The sequence below is a fragment of the Asparagus officinalis genome, chromosome 2 (assembly GCF_001876935.1).
Source record: "Asparagus officinalis chromosome 2, Aspof.V1, whole genome shotgun sequence".
NCBI lineage: Eukaryota > Viridiplantae > Streptophyta > Magnoliopsida > Asparagales > Asparagaceae > Asparagus > Asparagus officinalis.
The window spans coordinates 34369700-34387937 of NC_033795.1; the positions used below are offsets into that span (position 1 = coordinate 34369700).

The 18238-nt window shown below is 36.4% G+C and overlaps 1 protein-coding gene across 3 annotated transcripts; it reads right to left on the reverse strand.

Moving 5' to 3' along the window:
* LOC109830640 lies at positions 15537-17672 on the reverse strand. Of its 3 annotated transcripts, none has more exons than XM_020397956.1 (8): positions 17591-17672; positions 17400-17507; positions 17132-17251; positions 16813-17045; positions 16513-16725; positions 16331-16423; positions 16141-16239; positions 15537-15990 (listed from the first exon to the last, which is right to left on the reverse strand). In XM_020397956.1, exons 1-8 carry the CDS (start codon positions 17625-17627, stop codon positions 15646-15648), a joined length of 1248 nt encoding a protein of 415 aa, XP_020253545.1. In that variant the 5' UTR covers positions 17628-17672; the 3' UTR covers positions 15537-15645. The 3 variants fall into 3 exon arrangements, with proteins under 3 accessions (XP_020253545.1, XP_020253546.1, XP_020253544.1); XM_020397957.1 differs by having other exon boundaries at positions 16513-16614; positions 16813-17051; XM_020397955.1 differs by having other exon boundaries at positions 16813-17051.

Consider the following 18238-nt stretch of genomic DNA (forward strand, 5'->3'; position numbering starts at 1 on the left):
GATGGCGGCATGAGGCAGCGACAAACGGGGTTGTGTGGAGACGTTGAACATGGCTGGCTGGTGTGGTGGGCAGCAATGGTGCAAACGAGGTTACTGAGTGGATCGAGAGATGAAGGGACGTCGGGGTAAAGGCGCGATGACCGCAGCATTGGCCGTAGCCGGCAGGCAGTGACTACTGAGGGTGAAGGTGGCCAGCTGTAGGGGGTTGGGCGGCATGTCTTGAGTGAGGGAGGGGCGCTGAGGGCGGGCGACTAGCGGGAGCAGAGCTGAGGCTGATGGTAGCTGGACAGGCGCGAGAGGGAGCTGGAGGAGTGGGTGAGCGCCGAGGAAGTAGGAGGAGGGGCTGCTGGTCAGCTGAGGGCAGGGTGCCGAGCGCTTGCAAGGGAGGTTCGCGGCGTGTAAGAGGAAGACGAGGAGACATCGTAAGTCCGACGACGCCTGAGGGGCAACGGCAACGTGTAGTATGAGTGAGCGTATAGAGCTAGATGGCAGGAACAGGGGTAGAGCTGCGAGAGATGCTGGGAGTTGTAACGGGAGCTATGACGCATGAGGGGAGGAGCTCAGCGGAGGCTTGGCGGAGCTATCCGACGGTTCGTCGCGGAACTGAGGTGGCGTCGAAGGGTAGCTTGAGGCTAGTAGGTGGAAGGGTGGCGCTGTGGTGTTGGACTTAGGCGTCGGCGGTAGATGGCGGCAGGCGAGGAGCTGCCTCATGCGCCATCGAACCCATCGTCGACGCCGTTGTTCAGCTCCGCACCCCTCGCTCGTTGCCTCCCCTTTAGTCTCAGATCTGTCACCCCTATAGCGATGCTATGCTAGCCCCGACGACCAACTGTGTGCGTCGCCAAAATAGCGAGCAACAAGTAGCGGCATCGCCGCCTCGTCCACAAGCCCCTTGGCCTCATAGGCAAGATCCCGATATTCTTTGACTCGTCATTCAATTTTTAGATTTTGTTGTAGCGTGTATATTGTTATTATCTGTGTGGGATTGTTTGATGAATAATATTAAATAAATTATAGTAATGTGATAAATATCATTTTCAGAATTAAAAGAATTTATTTCGATAAAAGAATCATTTTTAGGATAATTATGATGTTTTAAAATAATTTATTTTGGCAACAGAATTATTTTAGATAATTATAATGATTTAAAAGAATTTATTTTGGAAAAAGAATTATTTTAGAATAATTATAAATAATTTAAAGGAATTATTTTAGATTACTTATAATGAGAAATAATTTAAAATAAATTGTCTTGTGAAAAAGATTATTTTCTGAATTACATAGTTGGTTGTTCATAAATTTATGACTCTAAATTTTGATTACCTGATATGCCATGATATTATTGTACATGATTAGCTGTATTTATTTTTTGTTGTGATTGAGAACCATTAGTAGTTCATGATTTAGTGTCTTTGCGCATTATGAACAAGACTTAGTGACATATGCGTGCATTGACTCAATTTAGGAGGTGGACCAGATATCTAGTTTAGGTTATGATTGTTGACTTAGAAAAGCGAGAAGAATTAGGATGGGGAAGTCTTGGTTCATGTGATCGGATGTGACTGTTGATATATCTTCCAGGCTCGCACTAGTGAATTCGTGTAGTCACTGGGGTTGGTTTGTTTGGCCAAAGTGAATTCGTGTAGTCACTTTAGTCAGTAAAAATCGTGTAGTCACCCGAGTCCTGCTTAAGTTCAAACAAGGACGGAATCGGATTGCGTGTAGTCCTCTGACCGATTCGTGTAGATGTATTGGATGCACGTAAGAGATTTGTGAACAGTCAGTTATCCGATGATATGAGCATTGACTCTGTGTAAGATGTGGACCAATGACCTGTTATAGAATGGCTAGTTACATGACCTTGTTATTTAAGTTGATTATGGATTCTTGTGAGATATGGACTAGTTGTATTTTTTTCATACATAGATCGGGATTAATATTTAATTATCTACAATTTAAGATATATGGTATATACATGAGAGTTTCCTTATTTGGATTATTTCGCTCGACGAACTACGTCTCTTGTTGTAGATTTTTAAGTATTAATTTTATCTAGTTGTATGATCTTGTTACTTGGATGATTATTCTGATCGCTAGCAACATGATCTTGTTACTTGGTTAATTTTCTTGAATTCTTCCGATTATTATGTTCTAGTGATAGATTGCAATTAGATTATTAGTATTCCAGTAGCATGCTTCTATTGTTATTATTACTGTTTTCGCCTTGGTCGTTCAACCGTTTCTATTTCTCTCTGTAGGATCTTGCCGTGTGCCATGTACGCTGACGTACACCTGTTTTTCCTGGTATACATCAGACTTAGAGGAAGGACATGTTTAGCTTGGAGATATGCCAGAGTCTGAGTAGGTTTAGTAGGAGTGCTTTATAGACCAAGTAGAAGAAGAAGCCGAAACTTAGTTATTCCTTTCAGTTTGTTTTTATAGCACCTTTCATTCCCACTTGATCGATGTATTTTATATTCCTTCAGTATTCAGTTGGATGGATTTGTATTATGGCACGTTGACCCAAATATTATATCTGGGGTGATATTTTAGTTGTGATATGTATCATTTTATTCTGAGTTGTTTATTATATTCTTTTTACTGTGATCGGGGACCTATGACTTTGCTTTATATTGCTTGACTCTTAACATATTAGGTTAAGAAGAAATATTTATTTTTATTTATTTTCTTCAATCTAATACGTTCTGATTCCTATGTATTTTGGGAAGCGGGGCGTGACAGCTCGAGAAGAAAAGTTTTCAACCATAGCAACTCCTTTGCTGCCTCTGCTGCAAACACATACTCCGCTTCGATTGTCGATAAAGCCACAGTATCATGTAACTTTAATCTCCAACGTATTGCTCCACCATCCAATTGATGAAAATGTAGCCGCTCATACTCCTTCTCGAGTCTATATCCCCGGTATAGTCTGCATCACAAATGCCCTCTAGTTGCAAATCTGCCCTGCCATACTCAAGACAATGGTCGGACAAGCATCTCAAGTAGCATAGAAGCCACTTGACCACACCCCAGTGTTGCTTTACTAGATTGCTCATAAAGCGGCTCACAACTCTCACTCCTTGTGCAATATCTGGCCTCGTGCACACCATCGCATACATCAAACTCCTATTGGCAGATGCATATAGTATGTTAGCCATGAACTTAAGCTCTTCAGCAGTCTCTGGTGCTTGGGTGTTCAATAGCTTGAAATGGCTCGTAAACGGCGAGCCCACTGGTTTAGCTTTCTCCATACCAAACTTTTCAAGAATCTTCTTAATATAGGCTTTCTGAGACAACCTCAGCCTCCATGGTGATCTGTCTTTGATGATCCTCATCCCAAGAATCTGGTTTGTTGGACCTAGATCCTTTATCTCGAAGCACTCAGAGAGACGCCCCTTGAGTTCTTCATTGCGGGCCAAGTTAGGCCCGACAATCAGCATGTCATCTACATAAATCAAGAGTATCACATAGGATTCACAATATCTCTTGATGAAGCAGCAGTAGTCTGTGTCGCATTTGAGAAAACTGTTCTCCTCCATAAAGTTCTTGAACTTCATGTACCACTGGCACGGAGCTTGCTTCAAGCCATATAAGCTCTTGCGCAGGTGACACACGAGGCCCTCCCTGCCTCGTTCCTCGAAGCCCACTAGTTGATGTATATAGATCTCTTCCTCCAAATCTCCATGAAGGAATGTCGTCTTCATATCCATCTGCTCTAGATGGAGATCTTGAACTACCACAATGCTCAGCACAGTCCGGATTATGGTCAACTTGACGACGGGAGCGAAAACATCATAATAGTTTATCCCTACTTTTTGCTCATATCCCTTCACTACAAGCCTCGCCTTGTAGCGTCTCCGTCCATTGGCTTCATCCTTGACCCGATAAATGCACCAATTATGAAAAGTCTTTCACCCTCTTGGAAGCTTTACAAGCTCCCAAGTCTCATTCTTCATCAAGGATTTTATTTCTTCCTTTATGACAGACTCTCACTTGTCCTAAGCTTTGTCGGTCTGTTGTACCTCCTCATAGCTCTCTGGCTCACCACTGTCAGTTAGGAGAAGATAATTCATGGTAGAAAGGTACCTCTCTGGCACCCTCGGATTTCTTGGAGATTTGCGAATTGCAATCGGCAGCTCTGTTGGATCCTGTTGCTATGCATCTAGCACGTTCTCTTGGTCTCCATCTTCTATGCTAATTGGTATCTCACTGTCGTCCTCATAGCAATATCTAGGAAAAGAGGGGGAGATAGGTGACTCCTACTTACCTCTTTGGTCTTGTACACCGCATTGTTATGAAACACGATGTCACGACTGCGCACCACCTTACGCGCATCGTGATCCTAGAAATGGTACTCATACTCGTCTTCTCCATAGCCGATGAAAAGAGCTTATTTGACTTTGGATCAAGCTTTGACTGGTCTACAGGATTGGTCATGACATAGGCGTCACAACTAAATACTCGTAAGTGCTCTAGCTTCAGCTTCTTTTCGGTCTAAGCCTCTTCAGGTATCCTATAACTGAGAGCCGCGGATGGCCCATGGTTGTTGAAGTATGCAGCAGTATTGACAGCTTCAGACCAAAAACTCTTGGGAAATCTAGAGTGGATCCTCATACTTCTGGCGCGCTCCAAGATATTACGATTCATACGCTCCACCACTTCGTTGTGCTGAGGTGTTCCTGGGACGGTCTTCTGTCTCCTAATCCTATGGGACGAGCAGAAGTTCTCGAACTCTTGGTTGCAATACTCGCCTCCATTATCAGACTTTAGGCACTTCAGCTTATTGCTTATTTTGTTCTCCATACAGGAAAACCACTTCTTGAAGATGATAAAAACATCTGACTTGTGCTCAAAAAGAACACCCACAGTTTTCTAATAGGATCATCAATAAAAGTGACAAAGTAAAGAGAGTTGCTAACAAATAGGATTTATACAGGTCTCCACATGTTGGTGTGCACCAACCCCAATTTCTATAGTTTTAGAGTCGGTACGGTCTTGTTAAAGCTCACATTCTTTTGTTTGCCTAGGATGCAGTTATCACAGAAAGTCAGATTAATCTTGCTCAGACTCAGAAGCCTCTCTCCCACGGTCATAATCTGCATCCCCTTCTCGCTCATGTAGTCAAGTCTTCGATCCCAAGTCCTGCAGTCGACGGATGATGATGATGATGCTTGTCCTGCGGCAAGCAAGCGGTCGATCTTCCCATTAGTAATATAGAGAGACCCTTCACGTTTGCCATGTGCCACCACCAGGGCACCCTTGGACACCTTCCAGCTTCTATGTTCGAAGGATACTCTATAACCGGAGTTAGTCAGTTATCCAACTGATATAAGATTTCACCTAAGATCCGGTACATGTCGAATGTCGTTCAGCGTCAAGGTGATCCCGCCCTCCATCTTGAGAGTACAATTTCTCTTCCTGAAAATCTTGCAAGGCTGATCGTCACCGAGATAGACTATCTCCAAGTCCTTCTTCATGAACGATAAAAGCAGCTTTTATTGTGAGGTTGCATGGAAAGATGCGCCAGAGTCGATGACCCACGCATCGCTTTTGTCTTCTCGAGATAGGAGAAGCACATCCGAATCTGTCTTGTGCATGAGATTAGTTTCACCATCAGTCTGATCATCCCTTGCTGATGCTGGAACAAAAACTCTGCAGTCCCGTGCAAAGTGACTCTTCTTTCCACATCTGAAGTACTTCCCTTCACCGTAACCATTCGGGTTTGGCCCTTTAGACTTCCCTCTGGGTTTTGATTGGCCTCGTTTTTCCCTACCCTTCTTCTGCGCACGCCCTTGTATCTCAACATGCAGAGCACTCTCACTGCTAGAGGTCTTAGCTCCTTAGAATTTGCGGTGAGATTCTTCATTCAGAATTGCCCCAATCACTGTGTCGAGCTTCATCTTGTCATTGTCATTAGCATTGCTCACCGCCATCACCATATTCTCCCATGAATCTGGTAGATAAGAAAGTAGCAGAAGAGCTTGGATCTCATTGTCAAACTTGAGATCTACCGCAACAAGTTGATGCACCATAGCCTGAAATTCATTCAAGAAGTCTACCACGCGAGCTCCTTGCTGCATCTTTAGATTAAACAGCTTCTTCATCAGGTACACCTTATTTGAAGCAGACAGCTTCTCATACAGCGCTTCTAAGGCCTCCATCAACTCCTTGGTGGTGTTCGCATGTGAGACATTGTAAGTCACATACTGGTGAAGGTTGAGCCTGATGGTGGCAAGTGCTTTACGATCGAGCACCTTTCACTTATTATCATCTATTTTCTCAGGTTTCCTTACCTCTCCTTGGAGGGGCAGGAAGAGATCCTTCTGGTACAAATAGCCTTCTATTTGCATCCTCCAATACCTAAAATTTTGGTCGCCGAATTTTTCAATTTGAAGCATGGTGTCTTTAACTGTAGATCCCATGGCAAAAGATTACCTCTTTTCCGAACCGTATTTGTGAATAGTAACAATACTTGTGAATAGTATCGTACTAGTGAATAGTGTCTTATTTGTGAATAGTGCATATTGCCTTAAAAGAGTAAATAATAATTGAACTTATTTTCTGATATGGAGGATCTATTTTTAGTGGCAGCTATAGAGCATACGATAAGCAGATATATACTCTAAGTCAGACTCTGATACCAGTTATTAGGATACACACCAATAAGAATGTCTCAAACGGAGACGTAATACACAGAATAAAGGCACAAAATCAATCACAGTACTCACAGATATATGTGGTTCACTCCTTCGGAGCTACTTCACGGTACAACGACAACACCCAGTTCTTTTATATTCCAAAAGAATTGGATCAAAGAGAACACTTGGTATCAGAGCTTAATCACCCCCTCCTCCCCTTTGTTCATATTGTATATTCTTGCTCATAATATATTGTATATCTATCTTGTAAGAATAATTTATTAATAAGTTTTAATTGGCATAAAATCGGAATTAGATTAGCACAAGACCCTAATCACGGTACAACGACAACACCCAGTTCTTTTATATTCCAAAAGAATTGGATCAAAGAGAACACTTGGTATCAGAGCTTAATCACCCCCTCCTCCCCTTTGTTCATATTGTATATTCTTGCTCATAATATATTGTATATCTATCTTGTAAGAATAATTTATTAATAAGTTTTAATTGGCATAAAATCGGAATTAGATTAGCACAAGACCCTAATCACCCCCCTCTAGGGTCCAACAATTAGTATCAGAGCTTGGTGCTCTTTGATTTAAGGTTTAATCACCTTGAGTTAAAGATCCAAGTTATCTTTTGTGCTAATCTTGTTTTGATTTTATTTGTATCTTGCTTGCACATATATACATTATAGATATGCACGGTACACCTAGTTTAGGTTATGCCATTAATGTTGCTCCTTGTTTGGATAATTTTTTCTATGCTCAATGGTGTGTTAGATTCAAACTTTTTATTCGATCTAGACATTTTGATTTATGGAAAATTATAGATTGCAATTATATTGTACCCACTTTAGAGAAATCCAAGTGGAGTAAAGATGAATATAAATTGTTTACCATGAACAAGCTTTTGTTAGAATTTTTACATAATGCGTTCGATTCATCTTTTTCTAACAAGATTGATTCTTTTGATAGTGCTTACATATTGTGAAAACTTATAGAAGCACATCAAGGGAATTTGGAGGCAATCCGATAAGCTTTGGAGGATTCCGCTTCTAGCTCATGTGGAGCTTCATTTTCATGCACACAGCCACTAGGCAATAGCCCTAGTGAGGTTTGCGAGTTCGAATCTATTAATGATTTACCTAATGATGAACTTGTTTGTGCATATAAGAGATTATTGCATGCCTATAACAAATTGCATAAAGATTTTATTGATTTACAAAGCAAGCATGATGCATTAAAATCCGATCATGAGAACTTAGCTTCCAAATTTAATATCATTACTTAAGAAAATAATGCTCTTAAAGAAAACAATGATATGTTAAATTTGGAAAATAATAATTTAAAATTGGATATTGCTAACTTGACTCATGACAAAAGTAATGCCATGTTAGAAGTTAAGAACATAAAAAATAATACTGTTTCTTTTATAAATGACTATTTATGTTCTGCTTCTAATAAAAATGCATATGTGCCTAATAATGAAGATTTGAATCTTGTGAATAAACGCATTTCATCTTTAGATTCAACTTTGAGAATATGCATTGATAATCATAAGAAACTTATGGACAAGTAAACGCATTTCATCTTTAGATTCAACTTTGAGAATATGCATTGATAATCATAAGAAACTTATGGACAAGTGTGCTAAATCTAGTTCTACAAAGTCACCTATATACTATGCACACTTGTATAACAAAGTTTACAAATGCTCAATTTGCGGTCGTAAATGCCACATTACTAAATTTTGCTATGACGCACACAAATTTTCTAAGACTAATGCTTCTTGTGCATCTCATAAGGCTTCTTTATCACACACACATGTACATGCACACACTCATAAAGTTCATCATAAGCATGCTCATGTGTTTAAATGTGATCATTGTGATCGTTTTGGTCATTTGGCCAAGTATTGTTTTGATTTGAAAAGAAAATCATATTTGCTAAATGTTTCTAGTAGACCACATGTATTTAAATGTGATATTTATGGTAGATTTGACCATTTGGCGAAGTTTTGTTATGACTTAAAAAATATTCAAACTTGTCAAATTTCTCAAATAGACCACCTTTGTTTAATGATGTTTCTCATTTGCAAAACAATTAAAAAAAATATTTGTTTGCAAATGGTTCCTGTGCATGAGCTAATGGTCCACAATAACAAATAGATCTCTTCCATTACACATATTACAATCGGAAGGGTCATTTGAGTGAATATTGCTTTGACTATGTTAGTGTGCCACATATGCCCAAGAGGGTTCATAACCCTAGGGGTTTGACCTTTATTGATAGGGGTCATTTTCTTAAATAATCCGGCACCCAAGCATTGCACCAAGAATGCTTGGGTGCCAAAATGATTTTTAAACCAGAATTTTACTGTTTTTCTTTTTCTTTTTCTTGGTTTTGTAAAATGTGCTTTGAAAACTTTTAATATAAAAACAATTTTTCTTTGATCAATTCCTTTGTTTTCATGATTATTAGTTTCGCTTTTGATGAGAGGTTTGTGTTTATATAACCCCCTGATTTATTAGGTGTTTATTCCCAAACCTTACTTACCGGGTGCTAAAAATATTTATATGGGTTGAAACAAGCTCAAGATTTTGATATGGTGACTTCTCTTATTTATGAAAATCAATAATGATTTGGTTTCATACTTTTAAAGATGATTTTTTTATAGTTCATGATTCTTGTACGTTTTGTAATCTTATTTTTGAACTATAAAAATTTTGTTTTGATTTGTTCTTTTGAATTCATTATATAGCACAAATAGATTATTCAAATTTCAATTGTGTCTTATATTGCATTCTATATGTGGTTTGATCAAGTTCTACAAAGAAGGCTTTCTTTATTGATCAAACATTATTCTTGGACTTAAATCTTGATTTATGATTTCATTTGAGTGATTTGTTTTCATTTGAAAACTCTTTTTTCATGATCCTCATATTTACCATTCTTTTGATTTCATAAATCTATTTTTATACATGATCTTTATATTTATGTTTTGAGACACACCATTTCAATGATACATCCATATGTGTTCTTTTTATCTTGATATATGTGAGTATTTTTTAGCATGTTTTTATCTATGCTAACTCACATGTGTGCCTTAGCCTTCATTTCATACATTCATGAGGCATTTTGATAAGGGGAGTAATCCCTATACTTGTTTTATACTCATCCAAGCTTATAGGTAGGGGGAGCTTTCGCTCTCTTCATTCTTATTGGTTTCCCCTTTTTTGATGTTGTCAAAGGGGGAGAAATATTATGAGTATATTCTTTTTGTTTATATGCATGATAATTACAATATTATATATTCATTTCCTTTCATGCATATATCATTTTTGTAAATTGTTTGTCATCATATTCAAATTTCAATTGTGTCTTATATTGCATTCTATATGTGGTTTGATCAAGTTCTACAAAGAAGGCTTTCTTTATTGATCAAACATTATTCTTGGACTTAAATCTTGATTTATGATTTCATTTGAGTGATTTGTTTTCATTTGAAAACTCTTTTTTCATGATCCTCATATTTACCGTTCTTTTGATTTCATAAATCTATTTTTATACATGATCTTTATATTTATGTTTTGAGACACACCATTTCAATGATACATCCATATGTGTTCTTTTTATCTTGATATATGTGAGTATTTTTTAGCATGTTTTTATCTATGCTAACTCACATGTGTGCCTTAGCCTTCATTTCATACATTCATGAGGCATTTTGATAAGGGGAGTAATCCCTATACTTGTTTTATACTCATCCAAGCTTATAGGTAGGGGGAGCTTTCGCTCTCTTCATTCTTATTGGTTTCCCCTTTTTTGATGTTGTCAAAGGGGGAGAAATATTATGAGTATATTCTTTTTGTTTATATGCATGATAATTACAATATTGTATATTCATTTCTTTTCATACATATATCATTTTTATAAATTGTTTGTCATGATTAAAAAGGAGGAGATTGTTGGCCTCTTTGTTTTGATGATGTTTAACAAATAATTTATCACTAATGTTGTTTGTCTAGTATTTGTGTTTATCTATTTATTGTAGACAAACAACATATTAGAGGATGGATGGAATCAAGCTTTCACGATCATATTCAATGGAGGTTGGCGTAAATAGTGGAGGGAAGTAATGAAATTTAAGTTAAAGATTCAAGTTCAAGCTTTATCCGCCAGTTTTACCAAGTCGAGCTATATTGAAGACCTTCAAGCTTGAGTATATAGTTTATAATATTTATAGTATAGGTTTATACTTGTGTGTTAATATCTTAAGCTTAATATTATACACACACAATTTAATGGTTTATGTGTTTTATCCACAAAAGTTTTTGCAAACAAATAGATATATAATACTTATTTGTTTTATATGTGCATAAGTTATTTTGGTTTAGCTATATAGATATAAAACAATATATATCTTCATTTTCACATTTATATGTTTCATATTCTATTATATTTGCAAAATATTATGTTTATGGATTGAAGACTTATTTACACTACTTTCATATCTTGTATGAGTCTCTAAATCCATCCTAAAGTGTTTCAAAGTTTTGTTTAAGTTATCTTTGCAAAATTAAGTTTTTAACATACTTATGTGATTTTGCAAAATGATGAGATTTTACATTTGAGAGATGCTTTTTTGAAAACTAGTTTTTTTAGCATGTGTATCATCATGTCTACAATCATTTCCCAAAGTTTCATAATTTTTAGAATTTATTTAATATTTTTAAACCCTGTTTTAAGTTGACATATACTGTTTAAAACAGGTTGTATGCATGTCTTGAGTCGACTCATGAACAGTGTTGAGTCGACTCATAAACTGTTGTGTAGTTTACATTTTGTTTCTGATGAGTCGACCCAAACAGGTTGAGTTGACTCATGCCTGTCATAAGTCAACTCATAAACTGTGCTGGAAAGTGTGTTTTGTTTCTGATAAGTCGACCCATGACTTCATGAGTCAACCTATGCATGATGAGTCGACTCATGAATTTTATGAGTCGACCCATAAGCTGTTTTTAGCCTATAACGGATAGGTTATGAGTCAAACCATGATTTTTATGAGTCGACCCATAAAGTGTCCGTTGCACAGTAACGACTATTTTCCAGCTTTGCTTTCTTTTGGGTTTTTGGTCTTTTTCTTTAGGGAAAAATGCTTCCAGCCCCCAAAAGCCAAGTGAATGTGCTTCCCACCCCCAAGACTTGGTGAATGGGTATTTTACCCCTAAAAATAAAGATTTTGTTCTCTGAGCCCCCAAAATACAATACCCAAGACATTAAAACATGTGAAGACCATAATACCCTTCTCTCTCTCTTTCTTTTTTTATTAAAATATGATGGGGGATTATTTTATTATTTCTCTCTCTCTCTCTCTTTATCATGATGTACCAAGAGGATCTTTAGATAGGTAACCCTAATAATTAAACCCGTAACCTTAACAATTAAACCCGTAACCTTAACAATTAAACCCGAAACCTTAACAATTAAACCCGTAACCTTAACAACAAATCTGTAACCTACACAACAAATCCACAACCTTAACAACAAACTCTTAATCTTAACAACCAACCCGTAACCTTAACAATCAACCCGTAACTTTAACAACCTCCCAATACAAACAACCAAAATAATAAAAAATAAAATTAATAAAATAATCCTCATCAATTATTTCAACTATCATCTTGGTACATCATGATAAAGAGAGAGAGAAAACAAAAATAATAAAATAATCCCTATCATATTTTAATAAAAAAAGAAAGAGAGAGAGAGAGAATTCATAACCTTAACAACAAGCCCTTAACCTTAACAACCAACCTGTAACCTTAACAATCAACCCGTAACTTTAACAACCTCCCAAAACAAACAACCAAAATAATAAAAAACGAAAATAATAAAATAATCCTCATCAATCATTTCAACTATCCTCTTGGTACATCATGATAAAGAGAGAGAGAAAACAAAAATAATAAAATAATCCCCATCATACATATTTTAATAAAAAAAGAAAGAGAGAGAGATGATTCATAACCTTAACAACAAACCCTTAACCTTAACAACCAACCCGTAACCTTAACAATCAACCCGTAACTTTAACAACCTCACAATACAAACAACCAAAATAATAAAAAAACAAAAATAATAAAATAATCCTCATCAATCATATCAACTATCCTCTTGGTACATCATGATAAAGAGAGAGAGAAAACAAAAATAATAAAATAATCCCTATCATATTTTAATAAAAAAAGAAAGAGAGAGAGGATTCATAACCTTAACAACAAACCCTTAACCTTAACAACCAACCCGTAACCTTAACAATCAACCCGTAACTTTAACAACCTCCCAATACAAACAACCAAAATAATAAAAAATAAAAATAATAAAATAATCCTCATCAATCATTTTAACTATCCTCTTGGTACATCATGATAAAGAGAGAGAGAAAACAAAAATAATAAAATAATCCCCATTATATTTTAATAAAAAAAGAAAGAGAGAGAGAGAGAGAGAGAGAGAGAGAGAGAGAGAGAGAGAGGATTCATAACCTTAACAACAAACCCTTAACCTTAACAACCAACCCGTAACCTTAACAATCAACCCGTAACTTTAACAACCTCCCAATACAAACAACCAAAATAATAAAAAACAAAAATAATAAAATAATCCTCATCAATCATTTTAACTATCCTCTTGGTACATCATGATAAAGAGAGAGAGAAAACAAAAATAATAAAATAATCCCCCATCATATTTTAATAAAAAAAGAAAGAGAGAGAGAAGGGTATTATGGTCTTCACATATTTTAATGTCTTGGGTTTTGTGTTTTGGGGGCTCAGAGAACAGATTCTTTATTTTTAGGGGTAAAACACCCATTGACCAAGTCCTGGGGGTGGGAAGCATGTTCACTTGGCTTTTGGGGGCTAGAAGCATTTTTCCCTTTTCTTTAGTTTCTTGGGGTACCTATATATACCTCATACCCTCTAACTTCTGAGGGCAACTAAGAAAATTGTTTAAATAAGTTTAAGGGTGTTTGTTGTTTGTTTAAGAGAGTTTTTACAAGTTTAGTTTGTGAAGAGAATTTCACAAGAGTAAGTGGAGATCATTTATTTGGTGTTTGAGCATTCAACTCTTCTCCCCCTCTCTTGTTATCTATAGAGAAGTTTTCTAAACTCAATTTCTAGCATTGAATTTATATTGTTCGATTATCTTTTATTAAGCTAGTGTTTATATTGAGTTTAGTTTGATTTATTAAATCTCTTTGTTACACACACACACTTGAGCGTATTTTATTTGCATACATAGTATATTGGGATTGTGAGAGATTGTAACATTGAGTTGTACTTAATTGAGTTCTCGCCTTGTTTAAAGAACATTCACTTAATTTGTGAGCCTAATTGTGAGTTGCACATTGTATTATACTTGGACACCGAGAGAAGTGGTTGGTGAGAGACGGGGTTGGTTCTAAGAGGAGTGAGGTCGGTAGTAAAGCCTAGTGAGAGGTGGTAATTTCCGAATAATTGAGAAAGGTGACACGGGCTAGGCTAACACTTAGAGGGTGTGAAGTGTATTTGCAATTATGTGAAGTGTATTAGAGTGCCTTATTGTGAAGTTCACATTGTATTACACTAGTACACCAAGAGGAGTGTGTGGTGAGAGACGGGGTCATCCCAAGAGGAGTGGGGTAGGTGGTAATTCCTAGAGAGAGGTTGTAATTCCTAACACTTGAGGGAGACACGGGCTAGAGACCAACACTTAAGGTGGTAGTTAGTATAGTTACATTGTGAGATTGTGAACGTTGATCAGTGAGCATTGAAAACCGATATTGTGTGGTATAAATATTTTTGAGTGATCGTTGAAAACCAGGTGTGATAGTAGATTTCTCCCCGGGAGTGGGGAGCAGAGACGTAGGACGGAAGGTCCGAACTTCGTGATCATATTGTGTGTTTGCATTGTTTATATTGCCCTATCACAATTATATCTTTGGTTTAGATTGTTTACCCTTATCACTACAACAGAAATGCTAATCCGCGAGGAACAAGTTTGTCGTTGAAAGTCGAGATTTCCTCGTCGTAGTGTGTTCGCGAGGAAAAAACTTTGGTCACCATTTCCTCGCGGTAGGGTGGTCAAGAAAAGTTTCTGCGAGGAATATTATAATTTCTCACGAAATCCTTTTTGCGATGAATATATTCTTTTCTCGTTGTTACTCTTTAGCCTCGATATTTTTCCTCACCTAATCTCATGCCTTTTTCATCGCTAAACTACAGTTTCCTCGCCAATAATATGTGAATAATATTTAATTTATATATAATAAAAGTTCTAAAAAAACTATTTTCGTCGTTGTAAGTACCTTTCAACGAGGAAATTGTTCCTCACCAAAGGTAAATCATTAACGAGGAAATTGATTTTCTTCATTATATGTATCTTTTTCTCGTGGAAACAGTTCCTCAGTAAAGGGACTCAATGACGAGAAAATTTAAATTTGTCGTTGTAGGTTGTACCCCATATTCCTCGCCAAAGAAAGTCAATTACGAGGAAATTTACATTTGTCGATATAGGTTATATGGTCTATAGCGAGGAAAATTACTTTTGCCGTTATAGGTTGTATCACTATAGCGAGGAAATATGTTTTTATCGACATAAGCAGTATACTCTATAACGAGAAAATATTCTTTTGACGATATAAGTATGTGGTCTATTGTGAGGAAACATATTTTCGTCACCTTAAGTTGTAGGGTCTATTTCGAGGAAATTTACTTTCATTGACCTAAATATATAGCGAGAAAACTTATAATGAGGAAATTTTATTTCATCAATAATAATGCTATTACGAGAAAAACACAAAATATAAATAATTATCATCAATTGTCACCACAGTACATCAAAACAATTAAAATAAATAAAGCAAGAAAGTTACTACCATAAGTAACAATGCTAGTCTAAAGCAATAACAAATACAACACGATCAAAGAAATATTTCTCCAAGTTTAAGTTCACTAAGAATACTAAGCTGATGGATGTTGCCTCGAAAAATTAGCCATAAACTCCTCAAACTTTTTGGCTTGCTCCTCCAATCTTTGGATTACCTCATTTTGCGCATCGATCTTCTGTTGTTGAGTTCCTACAAGTTGTTGGGTCTCTTGAAGCTGTTCTTGCAACTCTTTATTTTTTTCAGACATTTCACTCATCGAAGAACGAGAGAACCTTAATGGTGGTGGTCTAGGGCCAAAACCACATCCCTTAATGTAGCCTGATTTGACTTTGAGAACTTTTGCACAAATTTCCTCATCTGTCATTGTTCGAGTTCCATCAGGTTGAGTGATATCTGCTCGCATCTTTATCATTTGATCCTATAAGTAAAACAAAAATATATCCAGTTCAATCATATGCAACTTCTTAATTACAACCATATCAATATAATCCTCTTTAGAACAGTAATATCAATTTCACCTATATTCTTAAAATATTATAAAAGCATGCATCATTGACACGTTACTTACCCATTTTTCCTTTGCTCCCAAGTCCCATCCTTTTTTTGTACTTCTATACTCTGTTTCAAAACGATCAATTGCACCTTGCATCTCTCCAGTCTGTGTTGCCTATTGCATTCAAACATATTTTCATTTTCAGCATATATATATGTACACAATTAGGTTACAAATTTATAAGCAAAACTAAAAAGTGTCTTACAATTTGCTCTTGGTGTGACATAAATGATTTTGACCCAGCTTTGTGGTGATATGTCAACTTTGACCTATTAAGAACATTCTTCTCTGAGCGAATCTAAAATTATTGAGACATACAGTTAGAAAGAAGTAAATGAAAATAAAAAAAAATGTAATGCGTGGAGAAAAATAAAAAAGATATTGTACCTTAAACTTTTCACTAGAAAAATGAGTGCAAAGAAACTCCCATTCTTCCTGAGTCTTGACAGCTTCATGTTTGTTTTCAATTGCCTCCTCAATTGTTGAAAACTGCTCAAAATGTTTCTTTAACTTATAACGAAAATTACAATATACGGTCTGACATGTTGTAATTACATATCTCTGGACCCAAGGGAGCGACATATCAAATTCAAATTTATTCTGCACAGGCATAATTTCATGTCAAACTAAATATAACAAATCAAAGCAACCAATATAATGCCTTTAGCAAAACAAATCATCACTAACCTGCATTCTTTTGATCAAGTTCTCCACATCTGCTTTTTCAATCTTCTTCCATTTTTCCACATTCAGTGGGGCGTAGTTTCGAATTGTGTAACCAATTTCATTTGCAAACATCTCAGCATAAGGGCCCGTAGGTCTGCCATTTTCTTCAGTCAGAGTCACAGGTATTTTAGAATTCAATTGGGAGAACACCTTATCTGCATTCACTCCTCTTGTCTTCCCTCGCACCTTTTTGGTTGTACCTTTGACATAATTTTTATTAAGAACATAACACATACGTATATTTAATTCTCAAAATATATGTATATAATGTTTTGTATACCTGGAGGAGGCTCCTGATTAATATCTGACATCACATTATCATCTCGCTCTTCAACTATGGTGTTTACCACTGGCTGATCATTAACACTTTGTTGCTGAAGACGTGCACTAACTCTAATCCCTGTCATTCGAGTTTGTAGTTTAGGTATACCCTTGTAATTTGCAATTGATGAAAATGAAATTCAATTCAGCTTCTCTACACCTTTTAGAGGAAAATAATTCAATTCAGCTCAATTCAACTGAATTCAGCTCAATTCAACACCACTTACCAGTAGTAGTTCGTTCTGTGGTGACAACAGTACTACTAGAATTCAGTCCATCTGCTACAGAATTTTGGCATTCTTGATTGGAAGTTTGCAGACGAGTACGTTTTGTACCTATTAGCATACACACTTGTTAGATAAGTAAAAACTAACAGTACTTAAATATTCTAGCAATAAAATGAAGATTGCATATTTACTCGGATTAGAACCGGATCCATTCCCTGCAGAATTCATGTATGGCAGATAACTAGTTGCTGCATGAGAACGTTTCTTTTTCAATAATTCTGCATGTGATTGATTACTTGATGCATTACCTGTTGTTACATAAACGTTAAATTGATAATAATATTCTAATCAACCAAGTGAATGAATCATGAATTATAAGAGAAATATGCACTACTTACCAGAAGTAGAACTCTGAACGATAGGCGCTTTGTTACGGTACATCTTCTCACTGTTTATTATCAAACAATTAGAATGGTCAAAATGCAAAAGAATGTAAACAGTAAAAACTTTGCTAGAAAATAGATCAAGGTGGTAGATTGCAATCGGAACCCTCTTTAAAGGTGGTTTATGTACAAATGAGCTTTGAAGGTGGTTTTCGTACCATCACCATATTGAATTATGTAGATCCTAGCAATACAACACACGTTGCTCTCCGGCAATACAAAGTAGAAGGACAAATAGAGGAGGAAATAAAGTGAAAACTGGTGCGCAGATAAAAACATTAAAACCCAAAACATTTCGCATGACGTACAAAAAAAAAGCTTAATTAAGTAAATCACGCGCAGATATAACATGCTACAACCATGAGTAATGACCTGAAACCGTATGATAAGAGAGCT